This window comes from Ranitomeya variabilis, chromosome 1 (genome assembly GCF_051348905.1).
Source record: "Ranitomeya variabilis isolate aRanVar5 chromosome 1, aRanVar5.hap1, whole genome shotgun sequence".
Lineage (NCBI taxonomy): Eukaryota > Metazoa > Chordata > Amphibia > Anura > Dendrobatidae > Ranitomeya > Ranitomeya variabilis.
The window spans coordinates 855219961-855239354 of NC_135232.1; the positions used below are offsets into that span (position 1 = coordinate 855219961).

Below are 19394 nucleotides of genomic sequence, written 5' to 3' on the forward strand. Positions count from 1 at the left end.
AACGCGGACAAATGTAACTGTTTTGTGACAGGCAGAACGGAAGGTGTAATCTTCAAACTTTTATAGATAACAACTACGGGAATGCCTGACACAAATAAGAATATGATGAAGAAGTAGAATATGATGAAGATAATAGTAAAATAAAAAGAATATGAACAATGTAACCCAAAAAATAATAGGTAGAAGATGAAGAAGAAGATGAATAAGGTGAAGAAGTTGATGTCAAAGAAGCTGATGAGGAGGATAATGAAGAAGAAAGTGTGGGAGAAGTAAAAAAGAAGGTGAAGGGCGTGGAAGTAGTGAAACATCAATATCTGACAAAATAAAAAAAAAATTAACATAGTCAAAATCTTTCTAACGCCGAACGTCATAAAAAAAAATAAAAAATCCTGCTATTCTATTAGATTGGGCTAAACCTCTGTGCCTTTAATGTCTCCGCCACGTCCCCCAATACAGCCTACATTATTCTTAGTTGTTTTCCTTCATGTAGAATTAACCTACAAGGAAAGAAAGGGTTTATTTTAATTCCGATATTTTCGTCCCATTGACTTGCATTGGGATCGGGTATCGGTATCGGATTAGATCCGATATTTTGACGGTATCGGCCGATACTTTCCGATACCGATACTTTCCGATATCGGAAGGTATCGCTCAACACTAGTGATTATTGTTATTCTGTAATGTCTATTGTCTTTACAAGTCCCCTCTATAATGTAAAGTGCTGCAGAATATGTTGGCGCTATATAAATACAATAATTATTTAATACTAGAAGACTAGTAAACCTGCTGCCATGTAGTCCTCCATATAAACCAAAGAAGAAATGGACACCAAAGCTAAAAGTAACAACTTTATTAGAAGACTATTAAAACAATACATAGATGTACAAGTAAGTATATAAATAAAACCGATGCAATAGAAAAAATGAATGAAAGGCGACACTAGTGCCACGTACAAAATAACAAGCTACCCAGCAGAGAGAGGTTGGTATATCCTAGTCCCACAAAGGTATACAAAAGGTGCAATGATAAATTTATATAAGCCTTAAATATTGGTGGTGACAAAACCAACCGGACATAAAGTCAGGATTATTCATGTAATAGTTTTGCTGGTAATAATCAGGTGCGGGGAGAAACTGAGTGTGCAAATAGATTGAAGTATAAATAAATAAATAAATAAAATACAATGCAATATCTAATATAAAAAGTAATGATGCGGCAAACGTGCCCTATCCTGCCAAACCATCCTCAGCACATCAGTGCACATATACAGGGAAAGTCCCGAAAGGGTATGAGGGAAAGACAGTATACTTACTAAATATTAGATGCACACACAGAATCCCCCTGCGGCCGTACGTGGACAAAGGAGCCCCGACGCGCGTTTCGCAAATGCTGCTTCCTCGGGGGGCGCTCCATGTAGTCCTCCATAATCATGAGCTCTGTATAACCCCACCCCAGATTGGCATCTTTCTTTATACACTGTGCGTAGGCAGAAAGTTGACAATTGGTGGTGTGGGCGGGGTTATACAGAGCTCAGCATGCAGAAAAATGGTAGATCTGCAGCAGATAAAACTGATTTTATGAAAACTAGCAAGCAGCCCAGTAAGTGATACAGCACTATAATCAATGTAACTGTACATTATGCTAAGCTCAGATGTGATAGCAAAAACCTGGTGATAGAGTCCTTTTAAACAAGCGCACACGGTCATATAATAATGTCCATCAAAGGGCAGTGTAGAAAGGTCAGAAGCAATGCAACTTGTGCGCTAGGAAGACTATAGGGTGAAGGAGGAGAATGAAAGAGTTTATTTAAGAGACAATATAATAACAGACCACCAAGAAATAAAATGGCTTACACACATTTCAGATGTGGACCGCTTCACTGTTCTAGTCGCTGCATGCTAAGTACAGGGATGGAGTCCACAGTCTGCCTCTCTATGGTAGGAATTGAAAAGGATTTTTCACCTTCTGACAATGTATTTAGTATTCCTGCAATCTGAGTGGACAAGACTGAGGGGAAACATGAGGTTGTCAGCACATGGTGCCATCCCCTGACCTAAGGAGCGGAAACAGCTGATCATCTCCTCTATTAAACCACTGGCTTCTGCGCTCACAGGGAGCGCGGCAGGGAATAGGAAACCGGTCATGTATGTGTGGATGTTTATGTGCTTATGGACACATTTTTATTTTTTGCTTTCCGTATCTTATATAGCGCCAACATACTCTGCAGAGTGGTCCCAAGAGTGTAATCTGCTTTTGGAAGGTAAGACCTCAGTGATGCAAACCAAGAGTGTGAACTGAATCAGTAGAATACTATTCTTAGACTATTAAAATGGTTAATCCAGCCTTAACACACTGCTGGGTTGTCCGTATGACAGGCCATCAATACCATATCAGATCCATGGGCACCTGACTATCGGCACCACCCCTGCTCAGCTGTTTTAGGAGGCCTCGATACTTGCAGCAGCTTGCTGGCCAGTGCCGCCTGCGCTGTAGTTTTTCAGTGGTTGTGTTAGATATGGCAGCATTATGCCTGTCACTTTACTGGAACGCCTTATCACATGACTGTGAAAAGTATAGTGCAGGCAAGTATCCGCCTGTAGGAAACTGCGGCAAACGCATGGGTCAAAAGTGGCCACTATTTGTTCTCATTTCTGCTGCTCTAAGGAGAATGACAGATTTTGGATCTATTTTTTTTTTAATACATAATATTATTTCAGAGATTTACCTTTTTATTATCCAACATAAAAGTCTTTAGCAAGGAGAAGTTGCTCACAGTAGAGCTTAAAGATGGCCTTAGAGAGCCATGTGAACCATGCCCCCTTGTAAAGAATGTAAGAATTAGCATTAAACAAAAAGGCCCCATCTCTGGAACCGTATGGTGAATAAAAAATAGGAACATAAAAACACAAAAACGAATGACTTCTTAAGTGAGCAGTGGGACCAACGCAAGAGCAGACACTTTTTGACCTGGTGATAGATCCATTAACAGTTAGTCAATAGTTGGACCCCAACGATTAATATCAGAAATTGATCAATGCATACAGATTTCATGAACCAACCTTCCTTCCGTAGGGGAGAGATCCTTGAGATCTTCCAAAGTGGCTGACACATTAAGAAGCTTCTTATATAGCACCAAAGGAAAGTGGAGGTCCACCACTGTGAAGTTATAGATGGCTAATCCACACATGATACCAATCAGATGGAACCAGTTGTGCTCTACAAAACACTAAAGAACATACAAGTATGAGGAAATATCCACAAAGCTGTGTGTGCATAAACACTGTCATTTCATATACAACTTTACATGTAGGTTCTACTGTATATGAAGCCTCTGGTTGGCTCATCTGCTATCACCATAAGGCTGGTTTCAGACTTGCATTCCTGTGCGCTGCGGATGGCAGCGTACTTCCTCCTTGCTTCCTCCGTGAAGCTCCGCCCAGGCCAATTTGGCGTTTCCGTGCGGGCGCCGCACACCTCAAATCGCCACATGCGGACGCATGCGCATCGAACACATGTCCCTGCGTATCCAATGTTAAAGATAGGTATGCAGAGAAACGCTGGATGCAGCCAGCAGTAGGCGGAGCTTCACGGAGGAAGCAAGGAGGAAGTACGCTGCCATCCGCAGCGCACAGCAACGCAAGTATGAAACCAGCCTAACATAGGGTCACAAATGGTCTTCTTTCTTGTGCATGGCATTTACAACTAATGATTGTTGCACTATATTCCCCAGGAATCACGGCAAAGGTGTAAACCTCTATCCTCATCCAACCGTGGACAGTTTTCCACATTGTGTTTTCTTGCTTGCCTTCCCTTCTTACAAGAGCCGTACCTTTCATTTTTCCATCAACATTGCCATATGAGGACTTGTATTTTATGGGATGAGATTTTGTTTTGAACACCACCTTTACTTTACCATACAATGGACAATAATAAAAATCCAAGTCCAATGAAATTGCGAAAATAAACTGCAATTCTTCCATTGATTTTTGTTTTGATTTTAAGGTGTTCATTTTGTAGTACACATTGACCCAGCAACAAACACATATATATATATATATATATTATGAAAGAGGGGAACAAGGGATTTGTCCTGACCAAGGCGGTTGCCAAAACACAAATTGGGGTGGACACCACTCAGGAAGGAAGCCTTCTCACAGCTATAAGTTCCTTTACTACCCTATTTTATTAAGATGGTGAACACTATGGGTAGCTGATATCCACCTATGTAAGGCTACTTTCACATTAGCGTTTGAATCTGCAGCGTTTAATCCGCAAACGCAAGGACACGAAAAACGCATGAAAACGCGTGTAAACGCAGCGTTTTTAAAACGCTTACGGTTACCGCATGCGTCATTAAAACGCAGCGTTTACATGCTTTTGCTTGCGTTTTCTATGCGTTTGCGTTTTTTGTGCGCATGGCGCAAAATTTCACCAGAGAAAAATTCTAGATGCAAGAACCAGCCAATGGGACTACAGAGGGCGTGTATTATGTGAAATCTATATATAGACCCTAGGACAGCTGAAATCTTCAGATTTTGCTCCTGTGTCCTGTGAGAAGATGGATCTTCACATGGATAGCTATTACTTTAAACTGGATCTGAGCATCAAGATTTTTCTGGCATGTGCGTTTGCTTGGGAGCAACACCGAAACCGGGAAAGACAGAGAAGGACAAGGCGTAGGCGGTTTTGGCAACACCCCATTGTAGAACTGCGGGAGAGCCGTGGTACATATCACACCCTGTATGGCGAGCTCAATGAGAACCCAGAAAAATTCCCAGAATATACCAGGATGTCACAAGACTCTTTCCGGGATTTGCTTGATCGTGTCCAAGGAGCCATCCGGAGACAGGACACACAGCTCCGTAGAGCCATTCCACCAGCGGAACGTCTCCTGGTTACCTTAAGGTACGTAATAATTCTAAACAAAAGCTAACCAAAATTTTTTGCAGGTCTGATGTTTTTTTGCCTATTTTGTAAATTATTTATTCTTACTACAGATTTCTTGCAACTGGAGAGAGCTTGTCATCCCTTCATTTCCAGTACCGCCTTGGGATTTCCACGCTGTCCGGAATTGTTTTTGAAACCTGCCGGGCTTTATGGACCATTCTCCGTGAGGAATTTATACCCATACCCACGGAGGACATGTGGAAAGAAATTGCTGACAAATTTTGGACTGTTTGTGATTTTCCCAACTGTTTGGGTGCGGTGGATGGGAAGCACATCCGGATTACCAAACCAGCCAGAACGGGATCACAGTTCTTCAACTACAAAAAATATTTTTCTGTAGTTCTTATGGCAATAGCCGATGCGGACTGTCGCTTCATTGCTGTGGACATTGGTGCTTTTGGCCGTGGCAACGATTCACAGACTTTTAAAACCTCTGATATGGGCCGACGTGTTTATGGCAAAAATTTTAATTTCCCACAGCCACGACCACTCCCCTACACTCAAGGCCCACCGCTGCCATTTGTAATGGTTGGGGATGAGGCCTTTCAGATGAGTGAAAATCTCCTGAAGCCCTATTCAAGTCGGGACTTGAACCGCACAAAACGGATCTACAACTACAGACTAACCAGGGCACGCAGAACAGTAGAGTGTGCCTTTGGGATTATGGTGTCCAAATGGCGCATTCTAGCAACTGCAATAAATCTAAAAATGGAGACAGTGGATGAGGTAGTTAAAGCCTGTGTGGTTCTCCACAATTTCATTCTGGCTAAGGAGCGACCCACCATAGAACTTGATGAACCTGTTGCCAACCCTTTGCCTGATTACCGTCATCATCCGCTGCGGTCAACAGTTGAAGTAGGCCACATGCGGGACCAATTTGCAGCGTTTTTTGATTCTGACATTGGACGTGTGCCATGGCAGGACAATATGGTGTAAAATGTACTGCTGGTTTCGGGTCTGCAAATTTATGGTTGGAATGTTAATGTTTTTTCAAATAAAATAATTGTGTTTTACTTTCTTCACCATGTCTCCTATCTATTTCCTTAACAAACCACTTTGGGTTTTTGGGCTTAGGTTGTTGACGTGAGTCCTGTCTTGGTTCACCATTAGCTTTTTGCCGCAGACTGTATAGACGATGTCCGTTATTGTCGCAGTATTTGTCCAGTACTTAACATCAGTATTTGTAAGCCTAAACCAGGAGCGGTAGTTAAATGCTTTTAGTGGTGCATATCTGTTTAATGTACTTTTCCTCACATAGTTCCACTCCAGGTTTTGGCTTACAAATAGTGCTGTAAAATACAGAGCGAATACTGACAGTGTGATGGCAGCCTACACCAGAGATCTATAGTCATCAAGTCACGTGTCTGAACTAATGAATTCATGATGCTATTTGCTCTTGAATTCATTTTTCCTGACACTTGTCCGGGTGAGTATAGATATGCCATGTACATTGTTCCTTCACTTTGTGTGAAATATATGTATATGTACCAATAAGATAAAATGGAGGTAATACAATGCATTTCTAAAATCAGCAGGTCAGGGGTCATAAATAATGTTTCGGATAAGAAAGGACCTGTTGAGTATAGTTGTGCTGTGTATTACCACCATTTTGTCTTCTGTGTGCGACCAAAAGTCACGGAGTAAACAGAAAGAACTGTTTTTGGAGAAAATACAAGTGTTATTTTTGGGGGCAACCTCATATCTCTCAACCAAACACACCAAGCTTCAGTGTTCTGCTAAGTAGGTACTGGAGGTTGGAGGTGGCCCCCAAAAATGTGTTTGACGCATAATTTGTTATTGGCGCAGGCTGTGTGGTGACGGTGGCGAAATACACAATTAACCAAACCTTATTGGGGCAAAAAACACAGGTTTATTAAACACACACAAACCAAAAAATTAACTGCGCCTGCTTGGGGTTGAGTGCCGATATTGTGGGGTGTTGAGTAGTGAGGTCTGGCTTATTACTGTAGCCGACATAGGGGTGGCAGGAGAAGGCGCTATGAAACTACTGGGGTCAGGATATTCAGGGATAGGGCTAGACACATGAGAGGGTTGAGACACACTGGAAGGGTGAGACAAACCAGACATTACAGACACATTGGGAGGTGAGGGGGGAGGGATAGCTATGGTTTTTTGTTTTTTTTTGCCTTTCCCCTTTCTTGTTTTGCGCGGGCACGTTGTCGTGGTGGCAGGGAACGCCAGGGCAGAGTCCGTCAACGGCAGTCTGGTGGTGGTGGTGCCAGGAAACGCCAGGGCAGGGTCCGTCAACGGCAGTCTGGTGGTGGTGGTGCCAGGAAACGCCAGGGCAGGGTCCGTCAACGGCAGTCTGGTGGTGGTGGTGCCAGGAAACGCCAGGGCAGGGTCCGGCAATGGCAGTCTGGTAGTGGTGGTGCCAGAGAACGCCAGGGCAGTGTCCGGCAATGGCAGTCTGGTAGTGGTGGTGCCAGAGAACGCCAGGGCAGGGTCCGGCAACGGCAGTCTGGTAGTGGTGGTGCCAGAGAACGCCAGGGCAGGGTCCGGCGGCGGCAGTCTGGTAGTGGTGGTGCCAGGAAACACCAGGGCAGGGTCCGGCGGCGGCAGTCTGGTAGTGGTGGTGCCAGGAAACACCAGGGCAGGGTCCGGCGGCGGCAGCATGCTGGTGGCAGTGGAGGAGGCCCAAGCAGGAGCAGCAGTTGTCATGGTGGTGGCGGTGGGCTGACCCACTGCACTGGGCATGGTGGTGGTGCTATAATACGGTCCGGAAGTGTTTGGAATGGAGGTGGCCGTGCAGTGGTATGCAGCAGATGTCGGCATTGATGTAAAGCGTGACAGTGTGGGCACTGTTGGAAATGCCCCCACTGTCTGCTGAAAATACCGACTCTGCTGCATAGCCTGCACGTAAGCAGCATTGCAGGCCTGCATAATAGTAATCTGGAGCTCAGGACTAAGGTGTTCCGACATGCCCTGTTCTATCTGATTAAAAAAATGATGTGCTGGCCTCTGGAGGTCGGCTTTCACTTGGGCAAGGGCTGTGGTTACCTCCTGGATACATGTGCTCATATGACGAATGGCAGTATCCAGTCGGTCACCCATCGCCTTGAGTCCCTCATGGAAGACCGAGCTCAAGTGCAAAAACTCGGGCATGAGTGACCTGTCCGCGGCCCTCTGCCGCTGCCGGGAGGAGCCCATAAAAAATTGGCTAGAGGCAGAGGACTGGGGAAGGGGAACATCTGATGGACCAGCTTCCTGGTCTCCAGGTTGTGTGGCAGGCCCACTTGCTGCAGCGCTGGAGGATGGCTGGGACGGGTCCGTGGCTGACTGATGAAGGACCGCTCCAGAACCTGGGCCAACAGTGGAGCTCCAAGTGCTGCGGAAAAAAAAAAAAAAATATTACAAAACATTTACAAAAAGATAACTGAACAGTTAGATACACATTCAGATAGGGAAAGGTCACACTACTATTTGTAGTGAATTTTACATCAGAATTTTCAAGCCAGGAGTTCAACAGTAGGAATAAAAGTTTCATAAAACAACATGCTATACTTCTGCATGCATCGACCAGTCCTTGGGGATTACAAAAACTGATGTAAACTATGAAGAGACGATGGAGGCAATACAAGCCATATCTCTATACAAGGTATTGGTAAGCCAAAACCTGGAGAGGAACTATGTGAGGGAAAGTATTCAAAGAACACGTACCCCACTGCTGCATCTATCAATCAATCAAGGTTTCGGATTACAAATACTGATGGGAAATACGAATTGACGACAGAGGACATACAAGCCACCTGTATACTCACCAGGACAAGTGTCAGGAAAAATGAATTGATGAGCCATTGGCATCCTGAATTCATTATTTCTGACACCTAACTTGCTGAGTATAGATCTGTTGTGCAGGCTGCCATCACACTCTCAGTATTTGATCAGTATTTCAAATCAGTATTGGTATGCCAAAACCTGGAGAGGAACTATGTGAGGGAAAGTATTCAAAGAACACGTACCCCACTGCTGCATCTATCAATCAATCAAGGTTTCGGATTACAAATACTGATGGGAAATACGAATTGACGACAGAGGACATACAAGCCACCTGTATACTCACCAGGACAAGTGTCAGGAAAAATGAATTGATGAGCCATTGGCATCCTGAATTCATTATTTCTGACACCTAACTTGCTGAGTATAGATCTGTTGTGCAGGCTGCCATCACACTCTCAGTATTTGATCAGTATTTCAAATCAGTATTGGTATGCCAAAACCTGGAGAGGAACTATGTGAGGGAAAGTATTCAAAGAACACGTACCCCACTGCTGCATCTATCAATCAATCAAGGTTTCGGATTACAAATACTGATGGGAAATACGAATTGACGACAGAGGACATACAAGCCACCTGTATACTCACCAGGACAAGTGTCAGGAAAAATGAATTGATGAGCCATTGGCATCCTGAATTCATTATTTCTGACACCTAACTTGCTGAGTATAGATCTGTTGTGCAGGCTGCCATCACACTCTCAGTATTTGATCAGTATTTCAAATCAGTATTGGTATGCCAAAACCTGGAGAGGAACTATGTGAGGGAAAGTATTCAAAGAACACGTACCCCACTGCTGCATCTATCAATCAATCAAGGTTTCGGATTACAAATACTGATGGGAAATAATGACCAACAACAAATTGCATTATACACCATTTTTTTTTCTTTTTTAACCAATATACTTACGTTCTTCGTGCAAGGACTGGTCTCAAAAACGCAAGGATGCGGTGGTACTTGTATTTGCGTATCCTTGCTGCAGAACCACTTGGAAGCCGGCTCTCTTGGCGCAGGTCCTTGTTGAAGCGGTCCTTCATCGATCTCCAACGTGTTTTCACTTTTGACACTGTTGGCAAAACAAAACATAATAGTTAGGACAATGGTCTTTTGACCATGGTCACACAACTGTATGTGCTGTGAAAAAGTAATGACTTTCTGACATCATACACAGTTGTGTGAGTATGGCCAAGGTATTGACTACATCACACTGCATTGCGATACTTACCAAATGCAGAACGGACCCGAGCCGGGGCATTGGCCCAGCCATCCCACAACGCTGCGGCCACCTCATTCCAAAGCCTCCGGATCGTCACATTGTTGGCGTGCAGTGGATCCCTGGTGTCCCACAATGCGACTCGCTCGTGAACCAGGGAGATGAGGTGTTCATTCTCAATTAGGTCCTCATCCTCCTCTGGAACCTAACAACAAAAAGGACATTAATATTGGAGGCATTCACATACGGAAGACAGAAAACAGAATCAGAGGAATGGCATGAATATTGAAATAAAAAAAAACACTGGTGCTGAAGCCAAAGGGAAAGAAAGAGAGAAGTAGAAAGAAATGAAGATTCCAGAATTATAAAGTGAGGATACAATACACATTCAGCCAGCTATACTTACACGATGCCGCCGTGTTGCCCGGCCGTGACTACGCTGCTCCTGCCCAGTCTCCTGCTCAGTGTCTTCCGCTGTAGAAGAAGTGGTCTGAAAAAGGGAAAATATACATTGTCATATGTGTAGATGTGACAGTGAATACTTACCAATCTGAGGAGGTGAATACTCACTTCGCTGACATGTTCCCCTTGTGCAGGCCCAGGCGTTTCCTCATCAGAAGCAGAAGACATTCTGATGTGTGCAGAAAGAAAGGAATGACAGAAATTAGGGCACATAGACACAGATTATAGAAAAGAAATGCTTTGGATAGGATATACTCACATAGTTCTGAGGCTTGTTTGCTGATCCAAGGGGCTGTGGGGCGTCTCGTCTGCAAGGCAGTCTGCTGACTAGTGACCTGCAAATGTCCACTTCCTCCCTTTATCACCTTCTATGTGGGGGGTGGCTTATCAGTGTCTAGACATGTTTTTCTCAATTGAGACGCATGCGTCGGCAAACGCAAGCAAACGCATGTACTGGAAAACGCATGCGTTTACATAGACTACAATGCGTTTTTTGGGCGCAAACCTTGCGCAATCAGCCGCATGCGTTTCCAGGCGGCAAATTGACGCCTCTAAAAATTACTACATGTTGCATTTCCGCGCCAAGACGCAGACGGCTAGACGACGCATGCGTCGTCAAACGCGGCAAAACGCGAACATAGAAAAACGCATGCGTCCATAATGTTAAAGATAGGAATACACAACGCATGCAGATATTTGCGGAAGAAACGCTGCGGACACAACCGCAAATGTGAAAGCGGCCTTATATAGTTAAATACTATATTATGGCGGCTGACCCTGGTTGGTCTAGCGAATATTGAATCTGTATTCTATTTCATCTATGCATGAACTTTCATAACCCTACCCTATATGGACTAATACCACTCTGTACATTGATCTATTAGTAATATTAATTAGTATTAGTAATCATGAGACAGTGATTCTTGCACTAGCAATTTATCTACATTCCTCCGTCCCTTATGACATTATAACTTACACATTACACTTACAGTTGAAACCAGAAGTTTACATACACTATATGAAGAGACACAATCATGTTTTACTCAATATCTGTCATGAAATCAGAATAAATCTTTCCCATTTTAGGTCAATTAGGATTACCATAATTATTAATATACACCGAATGCCAGAATAATGAGAGAGAAAATGTTTTAAGGCATTTTTTATTACTTACAGCAAAATCAAAGGTTTACATACACTTAGATTACTATTAGTGATGAGCGATACTCGTTACTCGAGATTTTCAGAGCATGCTCGGGTGGTCTCTGAGAATTTTGGTGTGCTTGGAGTTTTATTTTTTGTCGACGCAGCTGCATGATTTGCAGCTGCTAGACAGCTTGAATAATACATGTGGGGATTGCTTGTTTGTTAGGCAATCCCCACATGTATTCAAGCTGTCTAGCAGCCGCAAATCATGGAGCAGCGTCGACAAAATCTAAATCTCTGAGCACGCCAAAATACTCAAGAGACCACCAGAGCAAGCTTGGGAAATCTCGAGTAACGAGTATACGCGCTCATCACTAATTACTATGCCTTTGAACAATTATGGACTGCCCATATGATAATGTCATGTGTTTGGAAGCTTCTTTTTGGCAACATCTGACTTAATGAGACACCTGTGGAAACATTTTAATGCACACCTGAAACACACTGCTTCTTTGTGTACCATCATGGGAAAATCTCAAGAAATCAGCCTACATATCAGGAAGAAACAGGGATTTTTGTGTACTGACCATAAAATCCTTTTCTCTCAGCCACACACTGGGGGACACAGGACTGTGGGTGTATGCTGCTGCCACTAGGAGGCTGACACTAAGTGAATACAAAAAGTTAGCTCCTCCTCTGCAGTATACACCACCCACTGGCTCCAGACAGAACCAGTTTAGTGACCAAGCAGTAGGAGATTATAATCATCAAGAATAGGTTCAACATGTAGGTACAACATGTTAAATCAGAAAAAAAATAAAATAATAGCCATGAGGCCAACAGGGTGGGTGCGGTGTCCCCCAATGAGTGGCTCGGAGAAAAGGATTTTACGGTGAGTACACAAAAATCCCTGTTCCTCCTTCCCCATATTGGGGGACACAGGACCATGGCACGTCCCAAAGCAGTCCCTGGGTGGGAAATAACATCATAACAGAGTAAACTCCCGGCATCTGCTGTCTAAAGAAGCGGTATCGCTGCCTGCAAAATCAGTCTACCCAGGCCCGCATCTGCTGGTGCCCCTGAGTATGGACATTGTAATTCTTTGAGAAAGTGTGCAGGCTAGACCAGGCCACCACTTTACAAACCTGCTCCGCAGACGCTTGATGCTGAATGGCCCATGAAGCACCAACCGACCGAGTGGAGTGTGCCTTGATCCTCGCTGGACTAGGCTTGCCACTGACGCGTTAAGCTTCTTGAATAGCCGACCGAATCCATCTGGCTATTGTCGACTTAGAAGTGGCCGATCCCTTCCGGTGCCCCTCCGAGAGCACGAACAGGGCGTCCGTCTGGTGAAAAGGCGCCGTCCTAGACACGTACTTTGTGAGAGCCCTTACGAGATCCGAAGAGTGAAAAGATTTCTCCACACGGTGCACCGGTGCTGGGCATAACGAGGGTAGGACAATATCCTCGTTAAGGTGAAACAACAACACTTTTGGAAGGAAGGGTGGGGACGGCCTGAGGACCACCTTGTCTCTATGAAAAGACAGAAAAGGCAGGAGAGAGCAACTAACTCCGAAACCCTTCTGATTGATGTTACCGCGACTAGGAAGGCAACCTTCCATGAGAAGTGGGGGAGAGAGAGACAACCTGTAACGGTTAGAAGGTAGATTCCTATAGGACACCTAGGAACAAGATAAGGCCCCAGGCGTCTAAGGGCGTTCTGAAGGGAGGTACCTCACGAGAGATTCCCAGAAAGAAAGTTCTCACCTGCGGTTTGGAAGAGACTTTACGCTGAAACAATACGGACAAACTAGACCTGCCCTTTGAGGGAGCTCGGTGCTATGCCCAAGTCCATATCTGACTGAAGGAACTCAAAAAAGGTGGGAATGGAGAAAAAAAAACAGAGGAGGCCGACCCCAGCCTCTACACCAATCAAAAAAGGCTTTCCAGGTCCGATGATAGATGCATACCGACACCAGCTTCTGCGCATTAATCATGGTGGAAACTACCTCATGGGAGAAACCAGCTATGGTTAGGACCCAGGATTCAACGGCCAAGCCATCAAACTCTCGGCCCCCAAGTTCTGGTGGTCAAACGGGCCCTGGAAAGGCAGGTCCGCTTGATCTGGTAGTTGCCAAGGGAAGTCTGCGACAAACTGCACTAATTTTGAGTACCACGCTCGGAGTGGCCAGTTTGGAGCAACCAAGATCACCGTTACTCCCTACGCTTTGATCTTCATGATGCCTTCGGAAGCAAAAGCAATGGGGGCAGGTAGGAAAGACTAAAACTAACTCCACGGAAGGACGAGCGTGTCCACCCGATGGCTCTCGGGTCCCAGGATCGAGCACCTTGGAATTCAACCAGGATGCTATCAGGTCCACGTCCAGAGTCCTCTAGTGAAGACAGGCCAGCTGGAAAATCTCCAGATGGAGAGACCACTCTCCCGAGGCCAGGCCTTGACAGCTGAGGAAGTCCGCAGCCCAGTTTTCCATGCTCGGGAGTGATCAGCCGAGATAACCGAGTGGTTCCTATTGGCCCAGCGAAGGATATGTTCCACCTCGCGCATTGCCGCTTTGCTGCGAATGCCCCCTCTGTAAGCCACGGCCCTGGCATTGTATGATTGAATTCGGATTGGACGGTCTGTCAGGAGACGATGGAACTGCTGCAGAAACAGCTGGATCTCTTGGATCTCCAGGACATTGATGGGAAGAGAAGACTCCTGAGGAGACCAATTCCCCTGGGCAGTGTGATGACGAGGGAGAAGAGGCTCTTGTCACATGCGTCCAAAAGCGTATGTTGTCCTTCATGCCAAGACGGATGGAATGAAGAGATGGTTGACAAAGTGCTCGGGCCCCTTACTGAAGGGCTAGCAAGACGACCAAGCCCTAAGAGTGTAGACTGGACATGACAGCCGCCATGACCTTTGAGAAAACCCTGGGGGCGGTAGCAAGGCTGAAGGACAAGGCTGAACTGAAAATGTTCTTTGCGGATGGCGAAGCGCAGGAACCTTTGGAGAGGGAAGACTCCATCCTCAAATGCTGTACTCTTGCCAAAATTGTTCAGAAGCTTTAGGTCCAGGATGGCCCTGGCTGTACCATCCTCTTTTGGGACCACAAACAGATTCGAATAGAAACCCTTGAACTTCTTGTTTCCCGGAACCGGGGTAATGACTCAGTCTTGCAGAGTGACTCAGAATGGGAAATGCTGGTCATAAATGGCGAAGGAAAGGAATCTCTGGTGGGGAGGAAAGCTCGGGATATATAGGTGAGCATCTCGGATGTCGATGGATGCCAAAAAAAACTCTCCCTCTTCCATAGAAGCGAAGAATGAACGCAGAGATTTCATGCGAAAATGACGAACCTTGACAAACATTTAGATGTTTGAGGTCTTGTAAACGACAGACAGGCCTGACTGAATAGAAGTAGGCGGCCGCCCACCCTGCCGGTGCCAACCAGATGACGTCAGGAGTCAGCGGCGGAAAATCTAAGACCTAGATCCCTTAGATCTCGACTGTTTAGGACGAGATTACCATTGTCGACTAGATCTGTAGGAGACGCGAGAACCTCTGTTCCCATGTGGGGAGCGCCCTGTCCCGGGGGAGGTAGTGGCAGTGGACCAGCCTGGGTTGGAGCAAAGGGATCAGAAACTGAACTGTTGATGTCTCCGAAAAGGACGCCTAAGCCTCTGCTGGTGAACAAATTTACTCATTCCTCTGGTGGTATCAGAAATAAGCTGATCCATCTTCTCATCAAATAGGCGTCTGCTCTGGAAAGACAGAGAAATCAAGGACTTTTTTTTTACGCAGAGTCCACTTTCCACTCTGAGCATAATGCTCTGCTGATCGTGACTGCGTTCGCTGCCGATAGAGCAGGACAGCCAGCCGCATCCAAGATGCATGTACCAGGTAATCTCCAGCCCAAGAAATTTGGCAAGACGTACTGCTTCAGATGGAATAATTACCGCTCTGATTCGATTTGGCCAGGGTATCTGCCCATAAGAGTATTGCCTTAGAAACCCATGCTGCAGCGAATGAAGGCCAGAGGGCTGAGCCTGAGACCTCAAAAAAAAAAAAAAGTGAGCCAGGGGTTCTGACGGTCTGTGAGATTTTTAAAAGGATGACCCATCCGGTACGAATAAAAGGGTCTTGGATGCCAGGCAAGACACTGGCGGGTCTACAAGAGTGGATTCAGCCCAGTCCTTCCTCGGCACAGCCGAAAAAAGATATTTTGCTTCAAGAGACTTTTGTCCTGTGAAGCGTTTGTCCGTTCGCTCCCTGTGACGATTGAGTATGGCCGTAAACTCAGGGTTAACTGCAAAAGTCTTATGGGGGCGTTTAGTCTTGTTAAAGGACACAGCTTGATCTGGAAAGGAATCAGATTTCTCTTCAACGTTTAATGTCAGATTGATTGCCTCAATCAGCGAATCCACCGCTTTTATGGAAAGCTTCACGAATTTGCGTGTCATCCTTGCACAGGAGCCATGCTAATCCTCTGCATCGTTTTAGTATAGGTGCTGCCGAAGCGAGCACCTGGAGGTCTGGCAAAGCCAAGTCCAAGGAGCCGTCTGATTCGTACTCAATCACGGTAGTTACCGACCCCAGGAGAAGGAGAGAAAGAAACAGAACTCGCGGACGAGAAAGCTCTGGGACGTGCTGCGGATCCTTTTCCTAGACGCCTGTAGGTTTCTAGAGTGCTCTTGGCCTCTGTTGACCGACTACTCCTGTATGGGAGAGGATCCATTCATGTCAGACCTGCGCATACTCCGATCCCCGGAGTGATCGTGGAGGGACTCAATTGCTTTGGGTAGAGAAGCCATGGATTGTGACAGTGACAAAGCCCACTCAGGGGGGCTAGGTACACTGGGCTCGGTGGCGGCGGAGGGCTCATGAGGGCATTTGGGGTCACAGGCATTGCAGAGCGGCGAACTCAGCATTAGGAAACACTGACTGGCAGGATGTACATGAAGAGAAAAAAAAGTGGTTACAGCAGGGAGGAGGAGGGTGGTCTAACACAGCGCTCCCTTACCCAGATCCTGTGTCCCCAGGTCCTTCTGAGTGGCACTGTAGCTGCTGAGCCTCCCCAGAGAGTGCTGATGCTGCGGCTGAGATGTTCCTGACAAATTGCCTCAGTGACCACTGCTGGATGCCAGTGTGTGTCCGGAGGGTCCGTGGGAGGAAAGGAGATGGCCGCAAAAATTAGAAGAGGCGCTTCTCATCCTGTATGAGAAGCGTCAGAAAGGTGGGCGGAGACGCTGGGAAGCATCATGGGGGGGGGGGGGGGGGGGGGCGAAGTTACAGAATGCTGCTTAGCAGAGAACCGAAGCAGGGAATAAATTTATCGGCACCAGTACTGGAAGGGCCAGGGAGCGCCGCCGCCGCCAGGAGAAGCCCCCCTCTATCCAGCACCGCCACAGACCGCCTGCCCAGAGCCCTTCCGCCCCGGCACTTACTCGGAGAAGCTGCCGAGTGGCAGGTAGGCCAGCGATATTTGGCGGGTACATGTCCTCCTGCTGCCGCTGCTGGACGGTGCAGGGATAAAGGGATCATCCATGATACACCATCCCTTTAAAGGGGAGGTGGAGAGGGACATCCGCCTCCTTGTACCATCCCGCTTTAACAGTGATGGTGCAGTGGGGGCTGCTCGGACGCCACGAGGTGGGCCTCTGAATATCCAAAGGGTTAATCCCCTAGGATGGGACACGGATAATGTCCGGCATTAGGCATGACTGCGGAAGAGGATACGTGGAGGCGACACTCCATGTGCTCGTCCGTAAGGTGCAGGAGATTGGTGCCCTTGATGGGACCCGTCGCCCCGAAGAATCAGCTCAGACGTGGCATCCCACGTCGCAGGAGAGGATACGGAGAGGCGACCCTAACCTTACATTTATCATTGTTAAACCGCATCTGCCACCTCTCGGCCCAAGTTTCCAACTTATCCTGATCCATCTGTAGCAGAATACTATCTTCTCTTGTATTGACCGCTTTACATAGTTTTGTATCATCTGCAAATATTGATATTTTACTGTACCTTCTACCAGATCGTCAATAAATATGTGGAAGAGAATAGGTCCAAACACCGACCCTTGCGGTACCCCACTGGTCACAGTGACCCAGTTAGAGAATATATATAATAGTCCCAGAAAATGAAGTATTTCTCCCAGAAAATTATTGTACTTACACGTTTTGCTACATACATGTTTATTTCCTTTGTGTGTATTGGAGCAACACATAAAAAAAACGGGTAAATTGGACATAATTTCACAAAAAAACAAACGAAAATGAGCAGGACAAAATTATTGACACCTTTCAAAAATTGTGGGTAAACATTTTTGTTTCAAGCATGTGATGCTCGTTTAAACTTACCTGTGGTAAGTCACAATTGTGGCCAATATGAAAATCACACCTAAAACCAAATAAAAAGGGGAGAAATTGACTCCATCTGTGCATTGTATGTCTGTGTGTGCCACACAAAGCTTGGAAAACAAAAAGAAAAGAAGAGAACTGTTTGATGTCTTGAGAACCAAAATTAACAACTATCTCCAGGTTGCAAGTTCATCTCTAGATATCTTTATGTTCCTTTGTCCATGATGTGCAACAATCAAGAACTTTACAACCCATAGCACTGTAGGAAATCTCACTAGACATGGATAGCAGAGAAAAATTATTGTAAGGTTGCATCGCAGGATAGTCCGGATGATAGATAAGCAGCCCCAATCAACTTTCAAAGAAATTAAAGCTGTCCTGTAGGCTCAGGGTGCATTAGTTGTCAGTGCAAACTATCCATCGACGTTTGAATGAAATTAAACGCAATGGCAGGAAACCCAGGAGGACCCCACTGCTGACGGAGACATAAAAAAGCTAGACTACAGTTTGCCAAAATGTACATGAGTAAGCCAAAATTCTTCTTGGAAAGAGTCTTGTGGACAGATGAGACCAAGGTAGAGCTTTTTGGTAAAGCACATTAGTGATGAGCGAGCGTGCTCGTCACTACTCGTTACTTGTATTTTTTGAATGCTTGAGTCCCTGCTCCGCTTGTTTGGGGCTTTTTAAACAGGTCATGGTTGTTTCAGCAAGACAATGACCCCAAACATACTTCAAGAAGCACTCTGAAATGGATGCAATCAAAGCGCTGGAGAGTTCTGAAGTGGCCAGCAATAAGTCCGGATCTAAATCCCATTGAACACCTGTGGAGAGATGTTAAAATTGCTGTTGGGAGAAGGCACCCTTTAACCCCTTTTTGACCTCGGATGGGATAGTACGTCCGAGGTCAGATACCGGGCTTTGATGCAGGGCTCCAGCGGTGAGCCCGCATCAAAGCTGGGACATGTCAGCTGTTTTGAACAGCTGACATGTACCCGCAATAGCGGCGGGTGAAATCGCGATTCACCCGCCGCTATTAACTAGTTAAATGCCGCTGTCAAACGCTGACAGCTGCATTTCACCGGCGCTTCCGGCCGCGCGGCCGAAAATGATCGCATCGCCGACCCCTGTCACATGATCAGGTGTCAGCGATGCTTCTGCAGAGTAACCATAGAGGTCCTTGAGACCTCTATGGTTACTGATCCCGGATAGCTGTGAGCGCCACCCTGTGGTCGGCGCTCATAGCACACCTGCAATTCTGCTGCATAGCAGCTATCTGATGATCGCTGCTATGTAGCAGAGCCGATCACGTTGTGCCAGCCTCTAGGCTATTGAAATATGGCAAAAGTAAGAAAAAAAAAAGTGAAAAAATAAATATATATATATATATATATATATATATATATATATATATATATATATATATATATATATATATATATATATATATATACTAGCTGTACTACCCGGCTT

The 19394-nt window shown here is 45.8% G+C and overlaps 1 protein-coding gene and 1 pseudogene across 2 annotated transcripts in view; both read right to left on the reverse strand.

Annotated features, from left to right (window-relative positions):
* HERC3 (HECT and RLD domain containing E3 ubiquitin protein ligase 3) overlaps positions 1 to 19394 on the reverse strand; it is a 151065-nt gene that overhangs the window by 35217 nt on the left and 96454 nt on the right. For both annotated transcript variants that reach the window (XM_077277010.1, XM_077277018.1), the window contains one exon: positions 3060 to 3226. In XM_077277010.1, coding sequence (XP_077133125.1) covers positions 3060 to 3226 — 167 coding nt within the window. The remainder of the gene's footprint in view (positions 1 to 3059; positions 3227 to 19394) is intronic.
* Positions 15993 to 16091, reverse strand: LOC143797455 (U6 spliceosomal RNA; annotated as a pseudogene).